At 44.1% G+C, this 21,685-nt stretch overlaps 1 protein-coding gene across 1 annotated transcript; it reads right to left on the reverse strand.

The window, feature by feature from the left end:
* Nucleotides 1-6,041: 6,041 nt before the first annotated feature.
* LOC106485409 (T-cell activation Rho GTPase-activating protein-like) lies at nucleotides 6,042-7,285 on the reverse strand. Its single transcript, XM_067294569.1, is given in 10 exon segments — nucleotides 6,042-6,213; nucleotides 6,215-6,415; nucleotides 6,417-6,436; nucleotides 6,438-6,506; nucleotides 6,509-6,597; nucleotides 6,600-6,719; nucleotides 6,722-6,776; nucleotides 6,779-6,829; nucleotides 6,832-6,898; nucleotides 7,035-7,285. Coding segments are annotated over 10 exon segments (1,095 nt in total).
* Nucleotides 7,286-21,685: the final 14,400 nt, after the last annotated feature.

The following is a 21,685-nucleotide window of genomic DNA, read 5'->3' on the forward strand; positions in this document are numbered from 1 at the left end:
GATTGTAAACGCTTTTCTGGTGTATTGTTTTTCTGAGATCATACTGTTTCTTTTATACTTAAATTACATACGCAGGGCACCCCAGTGCAGTCATTGTGAAAATATGTAACTTTTCATATAAGTCTTAAACCCAGAAAAAAGTTAGGTCAATATATTTTATTAAGCTTTTTAATACAAAGGACATAACTTTATCATTGCCTTTTCAAACACCAAAGCAAAATTTAGTGTGCTTCTGAGCAATATCTAGCAGGAACATTTAGAGACAACTTTCAAGAGCTGTCATGGAAATTCTCATATCAAACTTTAATATAATTTGCGATTTTAATTTATTTTTGCTTTGGGGAGTAAGTATCTATGTAACTGTACTCCACCTGGAGACTTCAAAGCCTGCTTTTATGTGAAGCAGCATGTAAGAGAGGAAATACTGTTCTTTCTGAGTATATATTTTATTTGTTCACTCTTGTTTCTTGTCTCCATTAATCTAAAGTAAAAGTTCTTACTGACCAAGTGTATCTGTTGCTCTTTGATCATGAAAAAGCATAGTAACTGTAGTAAATAATGTTAAAATAAAATTGAATTTATAGGTGAGTCAATTGTGAGATTTTTTCTGAACGCCTTTCACTTCACTAGCATCAGTGGTTTTCAGATATTTTTCCTGAACTGTTCAGGTTGTTTTGGGGAACCAAAAAAGCCTCCCTTTGACAGTCTATGAAATACTACAGTCCTTTCCATGAGATCCGTAATGTTACAGGACTTTTGACAAGGCTACATTGAATTAGCACAGAATTATAATAGCTTGCCATAGCTTCTTCAGTCTTCTTTATCTTGTAAGAGTTTTCTGATACCAAAAGGCCCATTCTGCTGCTTTTATTCATGCAGATAACTCCTATGAGAGCAAAGGAAATTACCTTCCAAATAAGTTGAGCGTGATTTAGGTTTCCAAGAAGGCTTGAAAAGTCAGTGTTTCAAATTATTTGTATTTTGAAAAACAGATAGAAGATTTAGCTTGTTTTATCAGGATGCCTAAATCTGTAACTGAATAGAGACAAATTGTAATCACAGGCAAACCCAAAATTCTCCTCTGAATTGTTTGAGTTGTCTGAAGGGCAGCTATGAAAAGCCTAAAACATGTGCGTCTGGAAAAAACAATAGGGAAGGCCTGTAACATTCCAACTAACTAAATCTTCCAACCCTAAGAATGGAGATCAAATGTATTTTTTTTCATATAGCATTAGATAACCACATACTATTTGTAGGAGTTAAAACGTTATTTAAATGCAATCATGGCATGTCTAATACTGACATAGATATTGCTTTTTGTAATGCTACCTAACCTAGCATGTCATGCTCCCACAGACATTGCTAAATTCATTTTTCCATATTACTTGAAAATACTCTCTTTCGGGAGGGTGACCCTGCAATACCTTATTCCTATCCTGAGATTATATTTGACATTTCCTTCAGAGGATAAACAAATGTTCTCTACGTGAATCTATATAGCAATGTATTCTTTCATTTTTTGAACAGCTATGCAAGGTTATAAAGAACATTCATGGAAAATTCTCGGAGCAGAAGGACAACTTTTACTCTTCTATGTTTTAATTGTAAAAAAAGAAAGTGGGTGGGCATGTTTTTAGCTAATCTCACTCTCACTCATTAGAAGCGGAGATTCTGATGTGTCTTCTTCTCACTATCAGAACCATAGTTTAATTCTTAAATTGTCTTGAGAATATTTGTATTTTCCATCTTAACTTTTCTTTTGATACATTCAGTCAATGCATTGAAAGACAAGCTCAGCAAAATGGGACATAGAGAGAATCTTTGTCTAGTACCTTTCCTTAATCAGAACACAGTAGGTGTTGAGTCATTTGGGAATGCAATGGTTAATGAAGATTTAAACATAAATCTCATAAACCTATAACATGCTAATCCAATTCTCACAGTTTTCAGGACAAAAAACAAATAAAGCCACTCAAATTTATGAAGCAAACCCCTCAACAGATGAGATTATACTCTAGTATAATCTGCTATTACAGCTAGATGAATGACATGAACAGTTTGATAATGTCTGTTGCCAGTAATCATTTCCTAAACACTACTGAACCTTTCTTTCTGAGGAAAGGTGTGATTGTTATATGCAAGCTCAGATTGCCATTCCTAAATCCTAAACTGTTACTGGTTACCAGTAGTACATTCAGGCTGCTAGTAATTATACTAGAGATCTGGTAATTGTTTAGTAACTGAGACATTTCTTATAAAAAGACCAAAATCAGTTTAATCAAAGTCTCCTTCTCAGGTACTAAAGAGAGCAATAAAACCAACTGATGTGATCACTGAATCTTTCATATGTTGATGGAAACCTGGTCATCTCCAAGTTAATACTCAGCAGTTTTCTTGGCTTCAAGGTTATTTGTTAACTTTTTTCCCTTTATCTCCCTTAGTAGTTAGCTCTGAGAATTAAATTTAGATTAGACATTCACTGTTCATAGAGATGAGATAAGCAGTTCCTCCAGGTTAAGTCAGACTTCTTTTCTTTTTTCTTTCCTTTTTCTCACGTCTACAACTAAATACCCTGGATTCACTGGCAGTAGCTTGCTTAGTTCTCCAGTAAGTAGTTTTGGATTCAGCTGAAGCACCATCTTGCTTTACAAAGCAAAGTATAGTAATTATTACAGTTTGAGTCCAAAAGGTTAGTTAGATGTGGAGTTGCCATATAGTATCCTGTGAGTGATTGCACGTATTCTGTAAAATTGGAGCATGATTGGACATTAATAGCTGCCTGTATTCAATAACTGTACTAGCAGAAATGTAATAAAAATAAAAAGTTTACTCTTCATTATGAGAAGTGCACAGACAATGAACTCAGATGGTCACTGATTTGTTTTGTTCCCTATCTTAACAATCAGGATAGGTTCAGATGGTTTTGTTTATTGGTTTTTGAAACCTGAGATCTGCTGGAATTCTTAGGTACAACATTTTTCCTATTCTTGGCCAATATAATCAAAATATCACTTTTAAGGGATAATATATACCACGGTTTTCTGAGAGGTACAGAGTTGCCTACACTTCTAGATTTAGACTGCCCGATACTTTTAGTATTGGTATATTTGCCATCCGAATTAATCCAAGATTGTGTATAGCAAAATTGCACCTATTTCTGAACAGATCCTATGGTCTCTTCCAGTCCAATCTTTCTATTATTCTAAAGCAGAAGTCTCTCCTGCTTTTGGGGATAGAAGTTGCGTGTGTATTCTCTTCTGACAACCTCTTCGGTTTTACTAGCATGATTTTTTCATCAGCTATGGTTTTTTGCAGCACCAAATGAGTGTTACTGTACCAGCAGTCTGCCTTAATTTTTTACCACTTGCTCCATCTTCTTGTCATTGAAAAACTTTACTAGGATAATTTAATGTTTTCTTCCAGATCAACAGTAAAAATGTGAAGTAGTTTGGGGCCACGAATTGATTCCCTGTAGGAAGTCAAAATCAAATCAATTGATTTGATTGTAGTTTGACCTACTGGAATTATGCCTGATGATCATTGTATCCAAGTTGTTATTACATTTTGAAAACTATCAGTAGGTTTCAATCTATTTAACTTATGAAGTGTTAATATTTAGTTTAGTTTAGATTTAGTTTATTAACATTGCTTTTAGTCAAAGCATATTACTTCAACAGCTCTTGCCTGGACCTCTATCTGCTAACCTTATCACCTTATCACCAAAAAAGATGTCAGTTTAGATAAAGTTATTAATTCTCACCTATGTCATATAAATGGCTTTGGTATAGTAATCACCCAGGAAACTTTTTTATTCTTACACTGTTTGTATGCAACAGGGTATTTAAATTAATGAATAATTGTTTTGTGAGACCAGGAAATCAAGCGTCCCCTTTTTTACCTTTGTCCTCTGAATGCCTTCTTCCACAGTCTCCATTCTCGAACAAGTCTTTAGTTGTGATCTGAAATAATTAATGGAGCACTGAATACCCAGTTAGTTAAAACACGTATCTGTGAAGACTAAATATGTAGCAGAATCAGAGATTACACTATTAACCAGTTCATGGCTTCTCAGTGATTCATGTACGAAATTCGTATTTTCATTTATTACAGTCATGTATCACATGTAACTATTCACCTAACGTTTAAGAAAATTGTTTGCCCTATATTTTAAAAGAACTAAATCATCATTATAAGAGAGAAAATGTGTTTTTAGATCTGCACACAAGTTCTTCAGATTTTACATGCCTTGAAATTCTAAATGTTTCATTGTTCTCCTTATGTACATGCAGAAGTATAAAAGCATATTTTTACAATATGGTGGGGGGGGAATCTTTGCTGAATAAAGTTATTATGGATGGTAGAAAATAAACATTAAAGCAACTGAGATCGTATAATATATGAACTCTGCAGAGCATCATCTGCCAGTGTTGTGACATTTTAATGAATTACTTAAGATAATTGATGCAATTAAAGCATTTCAGCTTTATCTTTTCTGTAAGGGTAATCTTCAGTTAAAAATACCTAATGTAATTGGGTCATTCTAGATGAAGCATGAGTTTTGGATTATGCCTATACTTTTGAAGTTAAACAGAGACTGAGGTTTCCTCAAAAGATTATAAACATAGATTTATAAAAACAGGTCTCAATAATATATATATAAAGTTTTATATATTTTTTTTTCTAGGCATATTTTTCTATAGAGGCTAAAAAAGAATCACAGCTTATATCATATCATGTTTCTGTGGTTTGGTGGTTGGGTGTGGGTAGAGTGCCCATATTTTTGCTAATGTGAATTATGGGACCCAGTGGTTAGGTCTTCACTTGAGGAAATCTTCTAAGGCAATCAGTTAGATTCAAAGCCTGGCTTAATTTTTGGCTTTTGTGAAGATGCAAATACAGTTTGATTTACATAAAATGCTGCAGTTTGTAGAGATGCTGGTATGAATGGGGGAGACAGGCTTTTTTTAAACTCTGAAACTCTGTCTTTTTAGCATTTTTTGGTGTATTTCTCCTGTTTTAGATGAGAGTGATGACCCCTAAACCCTAGATGAACCGTAACCCTCACCTCAGGCAGGGTCTGAAACTGAACCCACCAGACCCATTCCTGGCCTAAAGGAGAAAGCTGTCCTGGGAGTGATCTTGGCGTAGCCCCGCATTTCCTTTGGCCAAAGTTTAAGGGGTTACTCTTTTGTATCTTGCATGTCTTGCTGCTGTAAACCCCATTGATAGGCCTTATCATTTTTGCCTATGTTTAGTGTAAATAGGCGTGTAGGGTGAGTAGTCCCCTAGATGAGAAAGCAAACATTTCATTTTTTTAAAGCATTTTTTGTTCATGAAGTTTTGTTTCCAAGGTCTGTATTGAGTTTTTCTTCAGCACATCATGCAGAGGTCTTATTAAAATACTGAATCCAAGAAAGTGTGACCTCCAAACACCAACCTTTCCCAATCAGGCTTGCAGTTCTTTTTGAGCAGAAGGTGTGGGCATGTTTGGTATCTCTGCTCGTATAGATTCTGGCACTGTTTTCCTTTGTCTTATCCATCAGGTGCCTAGGAATGTCATCTCTTGACTTGGTCCATTCTGTTTTGAGCCGGGAATGATAATATTTAATTCTGGTAAATGCTGGAGAAGAGCATAAGGAAGGTGGGACAGGTTTTGGAGCTGCTAGCCTGTATACTGTCCTTTTTGGAATACAAGTACAACACTGCCGATCAACCACTGACAAGTTTTACCACACAACAGCATTTGTTAGCTGTTATATATATATATATATATATATATATATATATAACAGCATTATAGACAGCATTTTCACTTATATTTTTACATAATCATACACAGGTCTGTCTGCCCCACCTCTTCTGGTGGAAGAATGGGATGTGTCAAGCTGACAAAGACTTCAGGAGAGCCCTCCCAGGAAAAAACATTTATGCAGACCTAGCTTATTCATTGATCCTTGAAGGTAAAATCTTGCAGAGGATGAACAAGATATCTGTTTTTACAGTCTGTACCTTGTAGAGCGCACAGAGGAGGGACAAGCTATTTAAAGATAGGATTCTTTTGCAGACTGGATCTGGGCTACCTCAAAAACTGCCTGGCTGCACCACTGAGCCACATCCTCATGTTTGCTCTTTTGACAGGATTCAGACATGGCTCTCAGCTGATGAGCTCCATAGGTCACAGGTAAACTCACAGAGGAGTTTATTCCCACAGTTTGCAGTTTCCACCTCAGAATCCTTCACTGCAGAAACTCTGTCCCTGAACAGATCCCTTGGAGCCATCTCTGCTGTGTCCTGTGCATGACTAGTGCATGGGTAGGGTGGCCCATCCTGCTTGGACATTGTGGATGTCATGATTGGCCATAGGAGGGAACCTTCATGGCAGCCAGTTTTTAGGTGATCTTCATAAAGGGGTGGTTCCATGATTCCTCTGATCCACTCTCCTCTCTCAAGACTACCTCAGTGGACCTGAAATGGGGCCTTTGCTGATGCACCACAGGCAATGGCTTTTATTGTCTGACCTGTTTTCTTGGATAATTCTGCAGGAGAACTGATTGTCTTTCTTTGTGGAGCTGTCTCTCTGAAAACCCATGTTTTCACAGGCCCCCAACTCTGGGGTTTTGTGAGTGTTTTCCTGCAGTTTGCAAAAGAGCATGACATGGTGTTCTTTTTGATCTCTCTGCTAGGTGTCCTGCTGTCCTCCATGGGCTTAGTGGAAAAAGCCTATTTAAAAAGGCTTTTGGGGAACTAGAGGGTGAAACTAGTTTGGAGCTGGTGAAAGTATCAGACCAGAGAAGGAGCTTTCCAGGGAGCAGCTGGAGGGTGTTTTGGATATAGAGAGCAATTTGAAAATTGTGAAGGCAATATTGCAAGACGTTTTTCGAGTAGAGTGGATGACAAACTGCCCAGAGCAAACCTCCTCTTGCTCCAGTAGTTGCTTGCTGTGCTCTATCACATCAGCGAAAATGCAAAGACCAGCAGGATGAATGCCAGCAACATTGCCATTGTCTTGCAATATTGCAAGGCTTTTTTCCAACCTTAGCTGTTACTGCTGAACGGGAAAATTGCCATCCCTTTTGTTCAGCTCCTGCTCCCTTCCCCTGCTTTCAAAGCGGTTCTGGAAGGACAGGTCTGGCTCTGAGTACCTCCAGTCCATCCTGCTGATGCCATTCTTAAAATTACTCAGTGAAGGGGCAGAGGCACGTCTTGGATATCCTATGTACAGACTGCAGCTCCTCCCTTTGGACTGTTCCTTCTCCGAGGTGTGTGTGTGGGGGGAGGGCTGCATTCAGCTCCCAGCAGTGGGTTGTTGCAGGCAGAACCACTGTGCTGAGGAGCACCTGGGTGTCCTGTGGGGAGATAGAGCCTATTAGGTAGGTTTTAGGGGCCATCTGAAGATCCAAGGGGACTTTCCCTGTGGGACAACACACCCTGGGCACTCACGACCTTACTCCCTATGTACTAGAGGAGAAGTTAAGGAAACACAAGGACCACCAAGGTCAATGCCCTGGGACAGTGCAGTTCCAGACCATAGTTAGCAAATAGGTGAAGAGCAGAGGTGTACAGATGTTCACTATCTCGATGAATGTTGTTTTGTGAGTGTTGTCCTTTTGAACTTCTGGAAAGCATTCCAGTAGAAAAACACTGCCATACTGTATTGAACCCTCTGCACCTCTCTGCATTTCCACAGATGTCTTCTAATATCCAATTAAAGAATTTGAACCAGCAGCCCAGGCCTGTGACAATCATCAGTTCATCCTCCTACCTGTGGAGCTGTCTGTGTGCTCGGGGGACTCCTCAGCTGAGGGACTGAAAGGCAAGGCAATGTCCTCCCCAAATATTGCTGTGCTGTTGTCTATCAGGAGCTCCATCAACACTGTCACCTGCACACAGAAAACCAATAATTTCAATCTGAGGGGCTGAAAAGGTGCTGAGCAGCCTTTCCTGCTGCTGATGGACATTTCTGTACTGACAGCTGTAGCTCTGTAGCTCAGCCTGATCTGACCTGACACAATTTCGCTGAGCTTTTACAAGAGCAGGGGGATCTGTGGGGATGGCCCTAAGCTGCCCCAAAGGGAGTAGCTAGGGGGTGAATTCAACAGACCTTGTCATTTCTCTCCTGCGCTGCCAGCGGAAGCACATTGTCCCTGTCTGGGCTCAGCATGTTGGGCCCCACGCAGATGGCAAGGTTGCTGGCGTCCATCCTGCTGGTCTTCGCATTTTCGCTGATGTGGTAGAGCACAGCAAGCAAGCACTGGAGCAAGAGGAGGTTTGCTCTGGGCAGTTTGTCAGCCACCCTGCAGGAGCACAAACTATTTAATGTAACGTTAATGCAGGGTGCAGGGGCTACTACTTTTTCCTTTGAGGAAGTCCAATTAAATGCTCAAGAGATTACTCTTGTGTTTTGCAGAGGAATCTGAAATGCCTTGAGGAAGTGTTATTGCAAGAAGTGCTTCTCTGTGCAACTCTCCCTTGAAACCAACCTCCACAGGAGCAAATAGCAAGCTGTCAGAGATAACAGGTTTTTACATGAGACTCCCGATTTCCAGAGCAGTCCCCAGCCTGTGCTCTGCCTGTGCACAGGGAAGGGTGCAGGGAGAACTCTGTCACCCCCAGCCTTCGCTGCTCTCTCTCCTGCCAGTGAGCCCAGCACTGCTGAGGGACGTCAACTCCGGAGAGCCTCCAGCAGTGCTGGCTGGGAGCACCGGTCTGTAACACCCTTGGTACTGCTGTCTATGGGCCTTGTCCTCATGGAGACAGACAGCAGCGGCTCAGGGTCCCCATACTGGCAAGCAAGGAGCTGTGGTGACAGCTCACAGGGTCAGTGCTGATTTGCAACTACGAAACTAAGCAACTCACACCACTGTGCACAGGAGCTGCACTCAGCAGTGGAGACACCTTTCCCCCACCTATATTTCAGCATTTCTGTGTGCAGCACCATCAGGAGCACCCCCCTGCCTTCAGCCTTGAGTCAGCAGGTTGAATTCCCAGGCAGGGCTTACCAGAGGATGGCGTCCAGCCAGAGCTGCTTCACCTCCTGCAACTGGCAGTGAAAAGGGGAAAAAGATTCAGCCCATGCTGCTTCTCCTCCTTGGGACAGACACAGCCCCAAACAGATCTCACCCATGTGGGGATAGTCGCAGGGACAGGGCTGAGCCCTGTGGGGCAGAACTCATGTGTGGGCCTGGGACATGTACCCCAGACTAGCATGAAAGTGACCACGCAGAGGTCGGTGGTCCAGATGAGGATGGGGGTGTGTCTGCACTTGAGGCCAAATACTTCCTCCTCATCCTCTGACCTGGCCACCATTTCATCCTTCCCACACAGCACCCAGAGCTCAATGGGAACACCTGGAGCGAGGAGATGTGCTGGGGACTGGCAGCAGAATCCTCAGCTTTCTGTGTCCTTCTACAGTTTTGAGGCCTCCTAAGTACATGTGTGGAAGAGAAGGCACCTGTGTGAAGGGACGTGCCCTGGAAAGAACGCAGGCTGCCAAGGCAGATCTTCAAGGAAAGAGATGGAGGAAGACAAAGGCTCTCTGGAGATGAGGGGGTAAATCTCCTGCGGGGTCCGTTTACATTCCAGTCTGGTTTAATTGTGGTGCTTCTTAGACTTGAAGCAGTGCAAGAGCAAGCTGAGTGGGGCTGGACACAATTTTATTCAACTCCTTTGCCCTAGCCCTTGCTTGTGACCAATGTGTAGAGCTCCTCTCGGTTTGTCCACCTCTCTTGCTTTCCTTCTGCCTGCTGGACGTGCCTGGAAAGAGGCTCCCAGAGGACCAAGGCCTCTTTTCTTAGCCAGAAGCTGGAATGTTGAGGCCCACGTGTGCTGAGTATTTGGAGCCCAGCTAAGCTTGCTGAGCATGACTGTCACGTCGGCCCTGAGCCACCTCCTTGGGCCCAAAGAGAAACCCCCTTCTTCTCTGGGGAAGTGCCTGGGCTCCTCCTCCCTGGGTTGTCTGGGCTGCTTACAGGCCAGGAAACGGGCACGTCCTCTTCCTGGGACCCCCAGGCTGGTCACAGTCAAACACAGAGAGTCAGCCCCCAAAGAAATCCTTGTGTTTTTGCTTAGAGGCAGTTGGAAGCTCTTGGTATGGCTTCTGTGGCCTCTGAGTCTTTCCATGGCACCACCCGCATGGGCCATCTCTTCCTGCCCATGTCTGCCACCAGGACAAAATGCTTTTGGTTTCTGCAAGGGAGAGCTGAACACCATGCAACGGAAGAGCTACAGATTGCCAAGAATGGCCAATGCCTTTTGCAAGTGGCAGTGGGCCCCTCTCCTTCAGCTGTCTTGCAAGGAGAGGGCGCCTGCTGACAGGGGCCGATGGAGAGGGCACCTTCTCTAGTTGCAGCCTGCCAGCATGCAGCTTCTGCCGGTCGCGGCTCCTGCCAGGCTAGGTCCTCTGCTGCCCCTTTCCTCGGTGTCCTGGGAACAGCTGCACCCGGGAAACAGCACCCCTGCCATGCCCGTGGGCTCCTTCTCTCAGACGCCCCTTCTGGAGCAGCATCACCTCTCAGCAGCTTCTCTCTCCCCTCGCTGGGGACTGCTGCTCTCGGCGGTGGCCCTTGACTCCCTGGCAGAGAGGCATTGCTTCCCCAAATCTCCCTTGCCCTCTCCCACAACAGCAGCAGCAGTGCTACCGCTGCTCAGTGCCTTGCCCTGCTGCTACGGTGGTGTGCACGCCGGGGCATCCTAATAGCCCCGCCACACCTGCAGAACCATCCAAAAGTCAGTGGAAGACATTTGGTGCCCAAGGGTTGGAGGGAGAGACAAGGAGCCGGCAAATCGTCCTGCAGAAAAGGGCTTTATTGCAGTGAAGTTACATGGGTGTAAATCCAAAGTCCCCCTGCTCCTGGTCCAAGGCTCCCTGGGGCCCTGAACGGGGAGTTCAGTGCTAACCACGGACAAGTTCCCGCAGGTGAAAGCACACTGCTCGTCCTGGCAGGGTTCCCGTTGTTACAAGGTGTGAAGGATGCTGCCAAGGGGCTTTCTTCTTTCCTCTTTGTTCTTTCCTTCCTTTCCTTTGTTTTCCTTTGCTTTCCCTTTTTTCTTTTTTTCTTTCCTTTTTTGCTTTTTTCTCTTTCCTTTTTTCCTTTCCCTTTTTCCCCTTTTTTCCTTTCCTTTTCTTCTCTTTTCTTCCCCTTCCTTTTCTTCCTCTCCTTTTCTTCCGCTCCTTTTTCTCCCCACTTCCCTATCTCCCCCCTTATCTCCCCCTTGCTGATCTCCCCCTTTCTTTTCTCCCCATTTTCTCCCCCTTTTTTCTCCCCATTTCTCCCCCTTCTCACTCTTTTTTCCCTTTTCTTTCTCCCCTTTTTCTACTCCTTCTTCCCCCCTTTTTCTCCCTTCTTTTTTTTCCCATTTTATATTCCCATTTCCTCCAATTTTTTCCCTTTCCATTCCTCTCCCTTTTTGTTCACCTTTTTTCTTCCCTCTTTTCTTTTCTCTGCTTCTCTCCCTTTTTCTCCCCATTTTTTCTCTGCTTTTTTTCTACCCCTTTTCCTCCCTTTTTTCTCCCCCTTTTATCACCTATTTTTTCTCCTTTTGTTTATTTTCTCCCCATTTTTCTTCTTCCCCCTTTTTTCTCTTCCTGAGAAGCATGGTGCTCAGCCACCACTCCTTCCCCTCCTGCGACCTGCAGCGAGAAGGAGAAACAGCCTCAGAGCCCGCTCCTGCTGCTGCCGCTGCTGCTGGGCAGAGGCACAGGGCCCCAGACACAGCTGGCCCGCTTGGCACCGCTCCACACCGCCATACACCAGAGCCCCCGCTCGGTGTCCCCCCACAGTGTTGCTGGGCTGAGCAGAACTGCAGGGTCGTGGCAGCAGTGGCGGGTGGCTTGTGCATGCCTGGAGGTGCCCGTGGGTGCGTCTGAAAGCCCAGCGGGGCCTCTGCTTCCTCTGCCGCAGCCTGGGCTGAGCCCCAGCAAGCCCGGAGAGGACTGAAGGCAAGCACGGTGCCCTGCATCCCCCCAGCCCTGGACGCGCCCCCAAGACTCACTGGAAGGTGACCACGCAGACCTTGGTGGTCCAGACCAGGATGAAGGAATCAGCACATTTGAGGCCAAAAACGTCCTCCTCATCTTCACAGCTGCACGCTGCCTCGTCCTTCCCGCACAGCACCCAGAGGTCACTGAGAGGCACCCGGTGCTTGACCAGGAAGGTGGAGCCACATCTGCCGGGAGGAAGAGCAGGGACCGCCTTGGAGGCTGTGTGCTGGGGGCAGCCGCAGCAGGCCTCCCGGGGAGAGCCATGTGCCGGGGGCAGAGGCTTGGGGCAGCCAGCGCGGCAGAAAGCAGCCTCCGTGCCAGCACGCACACAGGGCACTTTGGAGAAGTCGCTGCTGCAAAGCAATGCTGGCAGGCGCTTGCTCAGGGGCTGCCGGTCAGGGTGGCAACATGCGGAGCCTGCCCCTTTCCTCTCACACCTCCCCGAATTAAAGGGCAGGGCTGTCCCTGCCCGCAGTGCAGGTGCACCCATGCAGGGGGCTGCAGGCCATATGGAGCACAAGTCATCGTGGGGAGCAAAGGGCATCGAGCCCTGGGCGAGGCAGCGAGGAGAGGAGGAAGGCCTCCTTCCGGGCGACTGGATGCTAGAGGCTGTGACCAGCAGGATTTGGCAGGATTGCTGTTCCTTGTCGAGAGGTGCTGTTGAGGAAGGAAGCAATGGGAAGAGCAGCCCTGAGGAGGCACTTTCTGCTCCGGTGGGAGCAGATCCGGGGAGCAGCAGTGCCTGGGGGCAGGTGGCAGAGGCGGTGGCGGGGGTAAGGATGGCTCTGGTTGCTCTTCTTACCTGAATCTGGCGATGGCGATGGCGTCGGAGAAGAGCAGGAGGTGCCTGTCCCTTGTCCGCTGGTGCCAAGTCACCTGCACACAGTCGCTGAGCAGGAGCCGGGGGCTCCTGCGCAACACAAAGGCGCTGAGCAGTGCCGGGGGCCAGGAGGCTCCCCTGGCCGCGAGCCCGAGGCCAGCGCGAGGAGCCATGCGGTCAGGGTCCCCAGGCTGTGCCTGCATGCCGGCAGCAGGGGCGGCAGCGCTGTGGGCGCCGCAGCAGTTGGCCTGTCCCATGGCGCCGTGTCCGGGCAGAGGGCTGCGGTGCGTGCGTGCCCCGCGCTGGGCAGCGCCAGGTGCCGGTCAGGCCTGCGCCAAGGCAAGAGCAGTGCACCTGTGCCGAGTAGTGCCGCTGGGCTGGGAGCCTGCGTCTCCCTGCTGCCCTGCACCGGCACAGCGCCGCACTGGGGCCAGGTGGGCACTGGTGGCCGTGGCCATCTGGGAGCCACTGTGGCACATTGTGATGCACTGGCCGAGTCACGGGGAAGCGCTGGGGCGTAGGCTCGGGGCTCCCGGGGGCAGGCGAGTGTTCCAGGGGTATGGAGACAAGGGGCAAGGGACAAGGGAGGAGATGGGGCTGTTGCTTGTGGACCCCCCGGCTCCACCATCAGGGTCTGTGCCAGTGAAAGTCCCAAATGCACAGACCCCTCCACTGCTGCCACCTGCCCTGCTGCTTTGGGGGCCTCAAAACATTTGCTTTGGAGCATGAAGTGGTGTCTATTGCATGGTCCAGGAAATACACCTCCAGATCCTGGCAGACTGCAGCACGTCCATCACTGCCTTTGTGCTGCAGCATGGCACCAGCTGTGTACAGGGTGAATTATGTCCAAAGCATGTACAGTAAAATACCTTCTGTAAAACAGAGAAATAAAACCCCATCTTAAAATGCACACCAGGTTTCTGTGTAGGCCCTCTGATGCTGTGTCTCCTGCCCTTCTTGAAAGTGTTTTCTGGAAGGGCATTTCCTCCACAGGTTTCCGAATCACAGAATCACTGCCTGGTTAAGGTTGGAAATGACCTTTGCAGATCATCTGCTCCAACCCCTCTGTTCAGGCAAGGTCACTTGGAGCAGGTTGCCCAGGACCATGTCCAGGTGGCTTTTGAATATCCCCCAGGATAGAGTCTGCCACCTATGCCAGTGCTCAGTCACTCTCACATTAAAGAAGTTTTTTCTTAGATTCAGGCAGAATTGTGTTTCAGTTTGTGCCCGTTGCCTCTTGTCCTTTCACTGGGCACCCCTGAGAAGAGTCTGGCTCCATCTTCTTTACACCCTCCCTTCAGATATTTATACATATTGATAAGCCTCCTGCAGCCTTCACTTCTCCAGGCTGAACAGTACTTCCTCATATGAGAGATACTTCAGTGCCTTCAGCATTTTTGTAGCCCTTTGCTGCACTCGCTCTAGTAGCTCCACATCTCTCTTGTGCTGGGCAGCCCAGCACCGCACACAGCACTCCAGCTGTGGCCTCCCCAGAGCTGAGGGGAAGGATCGACTCCCTCCACCTGCTGCCAGTGTCTAACGCAGCCCAGGATACCACTTGCCACCTTTGCTGCAAGGGTGCACGGCAGGCTCATGGTCAGTTTGTTGTCCAGCAGGACCCCCAGAGCTTTCCTGCAGAGCTACTTTCCAGCACGTTGGCCCCCAGCCTCTACTGGTGCCTAGGGTTATTTCTGCCTAGGTGCAGGACTTGGCATTTCCCCTTGTGGAACTCCAGCAGGTTCCTCTCTGCCCATCTCTCCAGCCCATCGAGGTCCCTCTCAATGGCAGCACAGCCCTCTGGTGTGTCAGCTGCTTCTTCCAGTTTTGTATCATCAGCAAACTTGCTGATTTTAAAGCTGCAGAGCAAAGGCTTGCTTCCTTTCAGGTTTGCCATGGGTCTGTTAAAATACCTTGCAGCCAGAAGCAGCCTGTTTTCTTATTGCCATGAGAATCTCCTGGCTTTTTGGGATGCTCCCTGGCCATGGACTTTCAGACTGTGAGATGAGCTTATCCATGGTGAAGCAGGTGTGAAGGCATCACCATTTAGTACCAAAAGATGTGCATCTGCCATTTCCTCCAGCACCTGAGAGGAGTTCTGTAACTCCTGAATGACATCTTGAAATGCCATATAAGGGAGAGAGAATGCCAGGGGTGAGAAGGAGGTGGGAAAAGTGGAGTATTACATGTGCTTGGTTACCAAAAACTCTGTCGTGCTGGCCTAACCTTGTTTTTCCCCCATGCTGGGGGTTGCAAAAAGCTCTGCTTTGTAATTAATGCAGGCTTTATCAGAGACCATGAAAGTTGAGGGTTTGCATTTGGACGGTAGCCTCTGTCAGGGAAGTTGGTGGGAGAACTGCGGGTTGTAGGAAGGATGAGTTTCGAGCAGCTGCTGAACCACTTTTGTAACTAGTTGGTTGGCTAAAGAGCTAATTTTGTTTAGAGTGTGTGACACTTCTTCATATTCTTCCATGAAAGACGAAGCAGAGCTCCAGAAAGCCAAAGCCTGTTTGGGATTTGTGAACTATTTACTTGCTATTTGTTTAGAGAGGCATAAAAAGCAGTTGTTCACCCAACATCCCCAGATGTTTGTAGCTGGTTGTGTAGGTGGTTCAGGCAGGGCCTGAACCTGAGCCCACCAGACTCAGTCCTGGCCTAAAGAAAAAAGCTGTCCTAGGAACAATCTTGGTGCAGCCCCACATTCCTTTTGGCATGCCATTTGCAGCCCCACTGCATGTGGAGCTCTGGGCTTTACCTACACCTAATCTCAGGCAGGAGGAAAAGGTCTCTTGTTAATTGAAAAATACTGTAAATTCCCATCAGTGCCAGCAAAGGCAGTGAAGCCCAGTGGATTAAATTGCTGTATGATATTTAAAAAGGAAAGCATTAATATTCCTGTAAGGTTACCCTTTTCTTCAAAATTTCTATTAGCTATTTTCCATCATGCAATTATGGATTAATTAGTTCCTAACACTTTTTAATATATCAATGTTTTGTAATGGTTTAATTTAGCAAAGAGGAGGTGCAGTCCATAACACTGCTGTTATGAGTACATTCATGGACAGTGTCAGGAAGGTCATTTAGATTACAGAGACAGTCTCCAGTCATTGCTCAGCACTCAGTTCTCCCGGGTGTGTGTGAACCACAACTGCATTTATAAATCCCTTGCTGCACTTCTAGAGGATCTGGCAAGCAGCTTTAGATTAGGTTTTGGAAAAAAATATTCCTGTTCTACAAACAATATAATAGAGAATATTTGGCAATTTTGACTCTAAATTTGTACTTCCTGAATGACAGACAACAAGCAAGACCTGAACAGTAAGACTTCCATGCACTAAAGCAGAACTACAAGCTCTGAACTATAAGCCCCACAGGAATTTAAGCAGGATGGGATGGCAGGATGGGACAGTTCACAACATGAGCCACATCCTGGCTTCAGAAGGATGCAGAGCAGACTTCCCTATCACATCTGAAGTTGTGAAAATCGGAAAATAAATATAAATATTACTTCACCATCAAAAAGCAAAATAAAAACCTTCAAATATAAAGAACCTAGCTTTGTTGTCAGACATACTTTGTATTGTATTTTGTCTTGGTGTGTCTATATTTAGAAATTCTGCTATCTTCATGGTTTCTGTTTTATCAAATAATGCCAATATTTTGATACTAAGATGAACTGATAATTTAAAGGCCATTTAAAATAAAACAGAGTCAGGCTTACAGCCACCAAAAGATCAAAATCATTCTCTTTTACCGTCTTTCTGTGCTCTTTGGTATTGCAAAGCTCAGGGAAAGGTAGGTGATTAAAAAAAACCCTCTCAAAATGTCAGCTACCACACTGCAATGTGTATTATTCATCATGAATGTTTTATATAGGAGATGTTCACCAGTCTGGCTGGTTCATTAGCTCTGGGTTGTGCAATACCCAACTACAGAGTTGGCCTAATTTTCATAGGTGCTTACAGCTCATAAAGAAGTCTGTGTAATCTTGCATTTGATGTACTGTTCTGTAAATCAGGCCAGCAGCTTTCAATAGGGATAGTAATTAAAAGGAGAGTGGTGATATGATGTTTAATTTGTGTGATAAATAAGCCTGAATGTAAGTAGGGATATATTCCTGCTGCCCAATGGTTCTACCAGCTACTGACATATCTAGTCAGAGGAAATAATGTTCTATAACAAAAACTGCAATTTTTTATACATATAAATATAAATATATATATACCCTCTAAACCCAGTGCACAGTCAGTTTGTTATTCCACCGTCCCAGCACACTGTCCTCTACCTCCTTAACCTTCTTCCTCCATGGTCACTGTTTCCAGTCCAGAACCCATAGTCCCTGGTCTTTCTGCTGACTTCTACCATGCATCCCTGTCCTCCTACCCTAAACTGAGACCGCAGCTCAACTCCTTCAGCTACTAAAGCCTCAACAAGCCTGTGGCATGTGCATCACCCATAGCCTCTTCCTACGTCTTGAACCAGCAAGGCAGTTCCTGAGCTGCTTTTAGCTCCTGAAATGAGCTGGTCCAAAGCAACAGCTTCAATTACCACTGCAGTCACACACAGTTTTAAAACTTCTGGTCCTTACAATGACTCTGATCATCCTGGCAGAATATTTCTTAGGAAGTAAAAGAAGAGAATAGTTTGACTTACCCACATCAGAGAGATACGGGTAATTACTAGATGGGAGCTTAGTATACAGAAAAACTGCAGCTCTGAAGCCCTTTATGCTTTTCTGGGGAAGTGAGGATTTACTGCTGCTTCTTGGGGAAAGAAGTAGAGTTTAAGCTACTGCTCTATGGGGGGATCATTGCCATTACCAATAGAAGTTACAGCCCCAAAGAGTACATGATACACACACAGGCCTGGACTGACTCCCTCTGTTCAAACAGCTCTGCTAGATGGTAGTAGAAGTATCAACATCAGGCCATTTGCATTCTCATTTTCCCCTTTCACAGGCACACAAGGATCTTGCTCCCAAATATGCAGCCAGCTGCTGAGGGAAACATATTTTCTTCAGATTCAGATGAAAAGCTTGCATGAAATTAGCATTATTTTTATTGTATGTCATTTGCTTATGTAAAATTCTAACAAAACAAGAAGCTTGCATTATTACTAGACTAACCATTTAAGAGCCATACACATATATTTTGAGTCCTGTCTGTTGTTTTTTAAGAGGCAGTTCTATAAACAAAAACTACTCTCATAATTTGTAGACCATTAAGAATAACTGAGGAAAGAGAAAAATATCTGAAAAATCACTGAAGGGATTGTTGACACGTTCCCAGCAGGAACCAGCATAAGTTTCAGTATTGGTAAACAGTGATCTCTTGCTTATCAAAATTCTTTGAAAGTGTTAAAAGTATATTATTATGAGAGGATAATCAAAATACATAATTTACAGTTGTTTAAACTCTTGATTTTCAAATTTTTCAGTATGCTGGTATGACAGCTGTACTGGAAGGAGATTCAAGCCAAAATTTATAGATTCTGTGCTGAGACAGCTCTACCAGAAAAAATGACACATTGTCTCCCAATTTTCAGGTCAGACTCCACTCCACTTCTGCTCTTATTCTGTTTGCCTTGTTGTTTACCACCACTAGTGTCTGGGTGATGGTCCACCTTCATAGACCGTTGTGAGAAGCTCTCCAGCAGCTATCTCAGCTGAGTGCCTCCATGGATCTGCTGCATTTCCAGCCAGGATCCTTAGTTTTGTTTCTAACTTCCTGTTAATTTCCCCACTGAACCCTACTCATTGTATCCCTGATGGTCCCTTTCTAATTACTCCTAACATAACTTACTCTAAATGGCTCTTTCCTTCATTTCCATCATACTTGTCATTAATCCCATGGCCAGGAGTGGTGCTCTTATACCAAAAGATATGCTGTTGCCTTGGGAACCTTGCTTCCAAACTGGTTGAGCTAGTCAGACTCAAGCCTTGATAGAAATAAGATGTTTCTAGATGGTGTGGCGAGATTAGGATGACTGGCTGCAACCTTTGAACAAGAGTTACACACCATGAATCTTATGCCAACATAGACGCTGCAGACTCCCCACGGAAAAGGTTGGATCTAAGGAAAACCTAAAGAAACTACATAAATCGGCAGTGTGACAAACAGAATTCAAGGCATATGAACTTTGCCTAGTTTAAAGATTAACAAATCATAATATAGATTTTATTGCAGGTAGTAATAACTTCGCAAAGATTGGAGAACTGGCTTAGATTTTTTATTAGAAATGTTGTTTTCTTTTTAAATAGGTACAACTAATTCCAGTCCAGAGTGAAGGAACCGGAGTGTGTTTCAATTCATGTATCTGGATGTTCATCACGCTTTTTCTCAAAAGGGGAAAAAGAACTATGGTAACATACTGAAGTAAAGCACTGATAAGTAGAGTACAGTAAAGTACTGATAAGAAAAAAATAAATACAACCTTTTAGAATATATACAAAAAATACTCCCCCCTCCCAGTGTTGAAACGTAGTAAATGAGAGTTCAATTAAAGAGGAAAAAAAAGCAGACTACATAGGCATGTATAACTTTAAAAGTCTGAAAAATACAGCAGAAAAAAAACATAAAAAACAGAGCAGAACAGGAAAAAAAGAAGGGTCCTTCTTCTGATTTTTTTCATATATGCTTTAAAACTGAATTGTATTGCAAGTAGTTAGAGATTGGCTTCAAATTAAGTGATATCCACTGCTGATTAACAAACACTTCTTGTTTAGAAGATGCCTAGGAAGACAATGGTTCGAAGAAATAAGAACAACAACATGGCTGTAAGCATGAAAAATAGGAACAGGACCAAAATGCATACTTAAAACTCAGATGTTCCAAATTTAAGGATTGTTCCACTTTGATGTCAGTCTTTCAATTCTAATGTATCTTCCAAGAAAGCCAAAATCGGAGATCAGCTGATTTATTCTCCTGTATGTACTTGTTATTTCAGATGTTCGTCCCTGGATGTAATACAAAGCAAGCATAGAAATGTCTGAAAAGGTTCTGAAAATAGCCTTTGAAAGCCATTTTGATGGCTTCTACAGCTATTGAACACTCTAAGTAAATTAATACAAGATTTAATGTCCTGCATAGTTCAGCAGTGAGTGTGCTATCTTCACTGGGAAGATGAGCCAACAAGTGTGCCATGAGCTGACCAATGTGCCGTGTAGAAAAATAGGATGGATCTTGGCAAAGAAATTTGGACTGATTCCAGTTTTCCCACTGTTAAGTTATACTACAGTATAGCCTCAGTGTGCAAAAAGGAACTTTTAGCACTAGCCTTATAAAACTGAGTCCTAACTTGTTGGTATGCAGCTAGGTCTCCACTAATGCCCTTAACTGGTGATTGTCAATCAATCAAAATTAGTGCTCCATTCTGTAATGTTACTATAGAAGGAACAGGAATTTTAAAATTTGGACTCTACAGTTATTCTGGGAAGCTGTCCCACTGTCTTGTGATAGTTTAGGAAGAGATAAAAAGGTTCTTTTTATCTTTTAGATAAACTTAATATGCATGGATTAAGGATGCCTTATAAGTCTTGAAAATTAATAAATGTGCTTGCTTCTGATGGCACATTCTGCTACATAGACATTCAGAGATTTTTGAGATCAGCATGCTATATTATATCAACAATTCCAGGAGTTTCAGAAAATCTTTATAACTTGGGAAGGGTTGAAGGCATGTCAATATACAGAATGTCACAAACTCCATGCATAGCTGCATGCATCTTTCTTATCTTTGAAGTCAGCTGAAGTTGTGCATAGTCTTTTTAATGAGAAAAGATTTTTTTGTTTGTTTAAATGTAAGGATTTAAATAGAAAAGTATTAATTAGAAAGTTGTAGTGGCACTTTAAGGATAGATATGTTTTTGATAGAAAAATTTTAAGATGAAAGAATAGGTAAATTCCCTACCTTTCGTTGAGATTCTAGTTGCAGAAAGGTATTTTATTAAGGAGTATCATGGAGAAGTAAAATATATGTTTGTGGTGAATACAAAGACATTTCCTGTAAGCTGATCTGCTAGATATATGGGAATAAGTGCCCAGGATAAAGAACACACACACACACAAAAAAAATTCCTGTGGATTTAGAGGTGCTCTGAGAAGGTCAAGGTCATCATCCTGAACTTGAATTTGTCAAAGAAGTTGAAAGCTTTTAAGTCTATAATGAGTTTGAAACTTTGATTGATGTCCTTCTTTGGGTATAGCTCACAGGAATCATAATTTTATAATGCTATAGAATAATCTTTGTTGTATTTGGTTATACAGAGGTGATCAAACTGCGATCTGCTCATATTTAGTGTCTTCCTCTGATGCTTTGAATTGTCTTATTCCTCTCTACTGACTACAAAGTCTTCTAGACTAAATTAGTCGCACAAATTAGAGAACACATTAAGATGGCTGGGGTTTTCTCCCTGCAAAAAGTCCTTTCAATTGAATCAGGCAAAATCTAGGTCAGTGCTTGAAAGGAGTCTGTGAGCACTCCACATAGCTTACAGTGCAGTTATCAGCAATAAGTGTAAATGCTTGACCTACAAATCCACAGCTCAGCTTCCGGTTTTGACCATGTTGAAGCCACTTACAGGCAGCAGCTACTCTCTGATGGACCCACTTTGATCACAGCCTCTGGCTGGAGATGTCACATAGGTGCTGCCATTTCCTGAAGCTTGAAGTTTGGTCCAAAGGGTTTTCTAAAGAGCCTTCATGCTTGGAGTGGCTTCTATGACCTCTGACATACAAATAGTTCCCCTGTGTCCCAGCATTTTCCAATGAGAAAATAGCTTGAACTGAGCCTGTCTGATAAAGCTGTTTCAAATTATTACTGATGTTCTCCATATATTTTCTAAAGTAGGTGATTCAGGAAGCTTGACACTTTCCTTTTTACCATCTAAT

This window comes from Apteryx mantelli, chromosome 3 (genome assembly GCF_036417845.1).
Source record: "Apteryx mantelli isolate bAptMan1 chromosome 3, bAptMan1.hap1, whole genome shotgun sequence".
NCBI lineage: Eukaryota > Metazoa > Chordata > Aves > Apterygiformes > Apterygidae > Apteryx > Apteryx mantelli.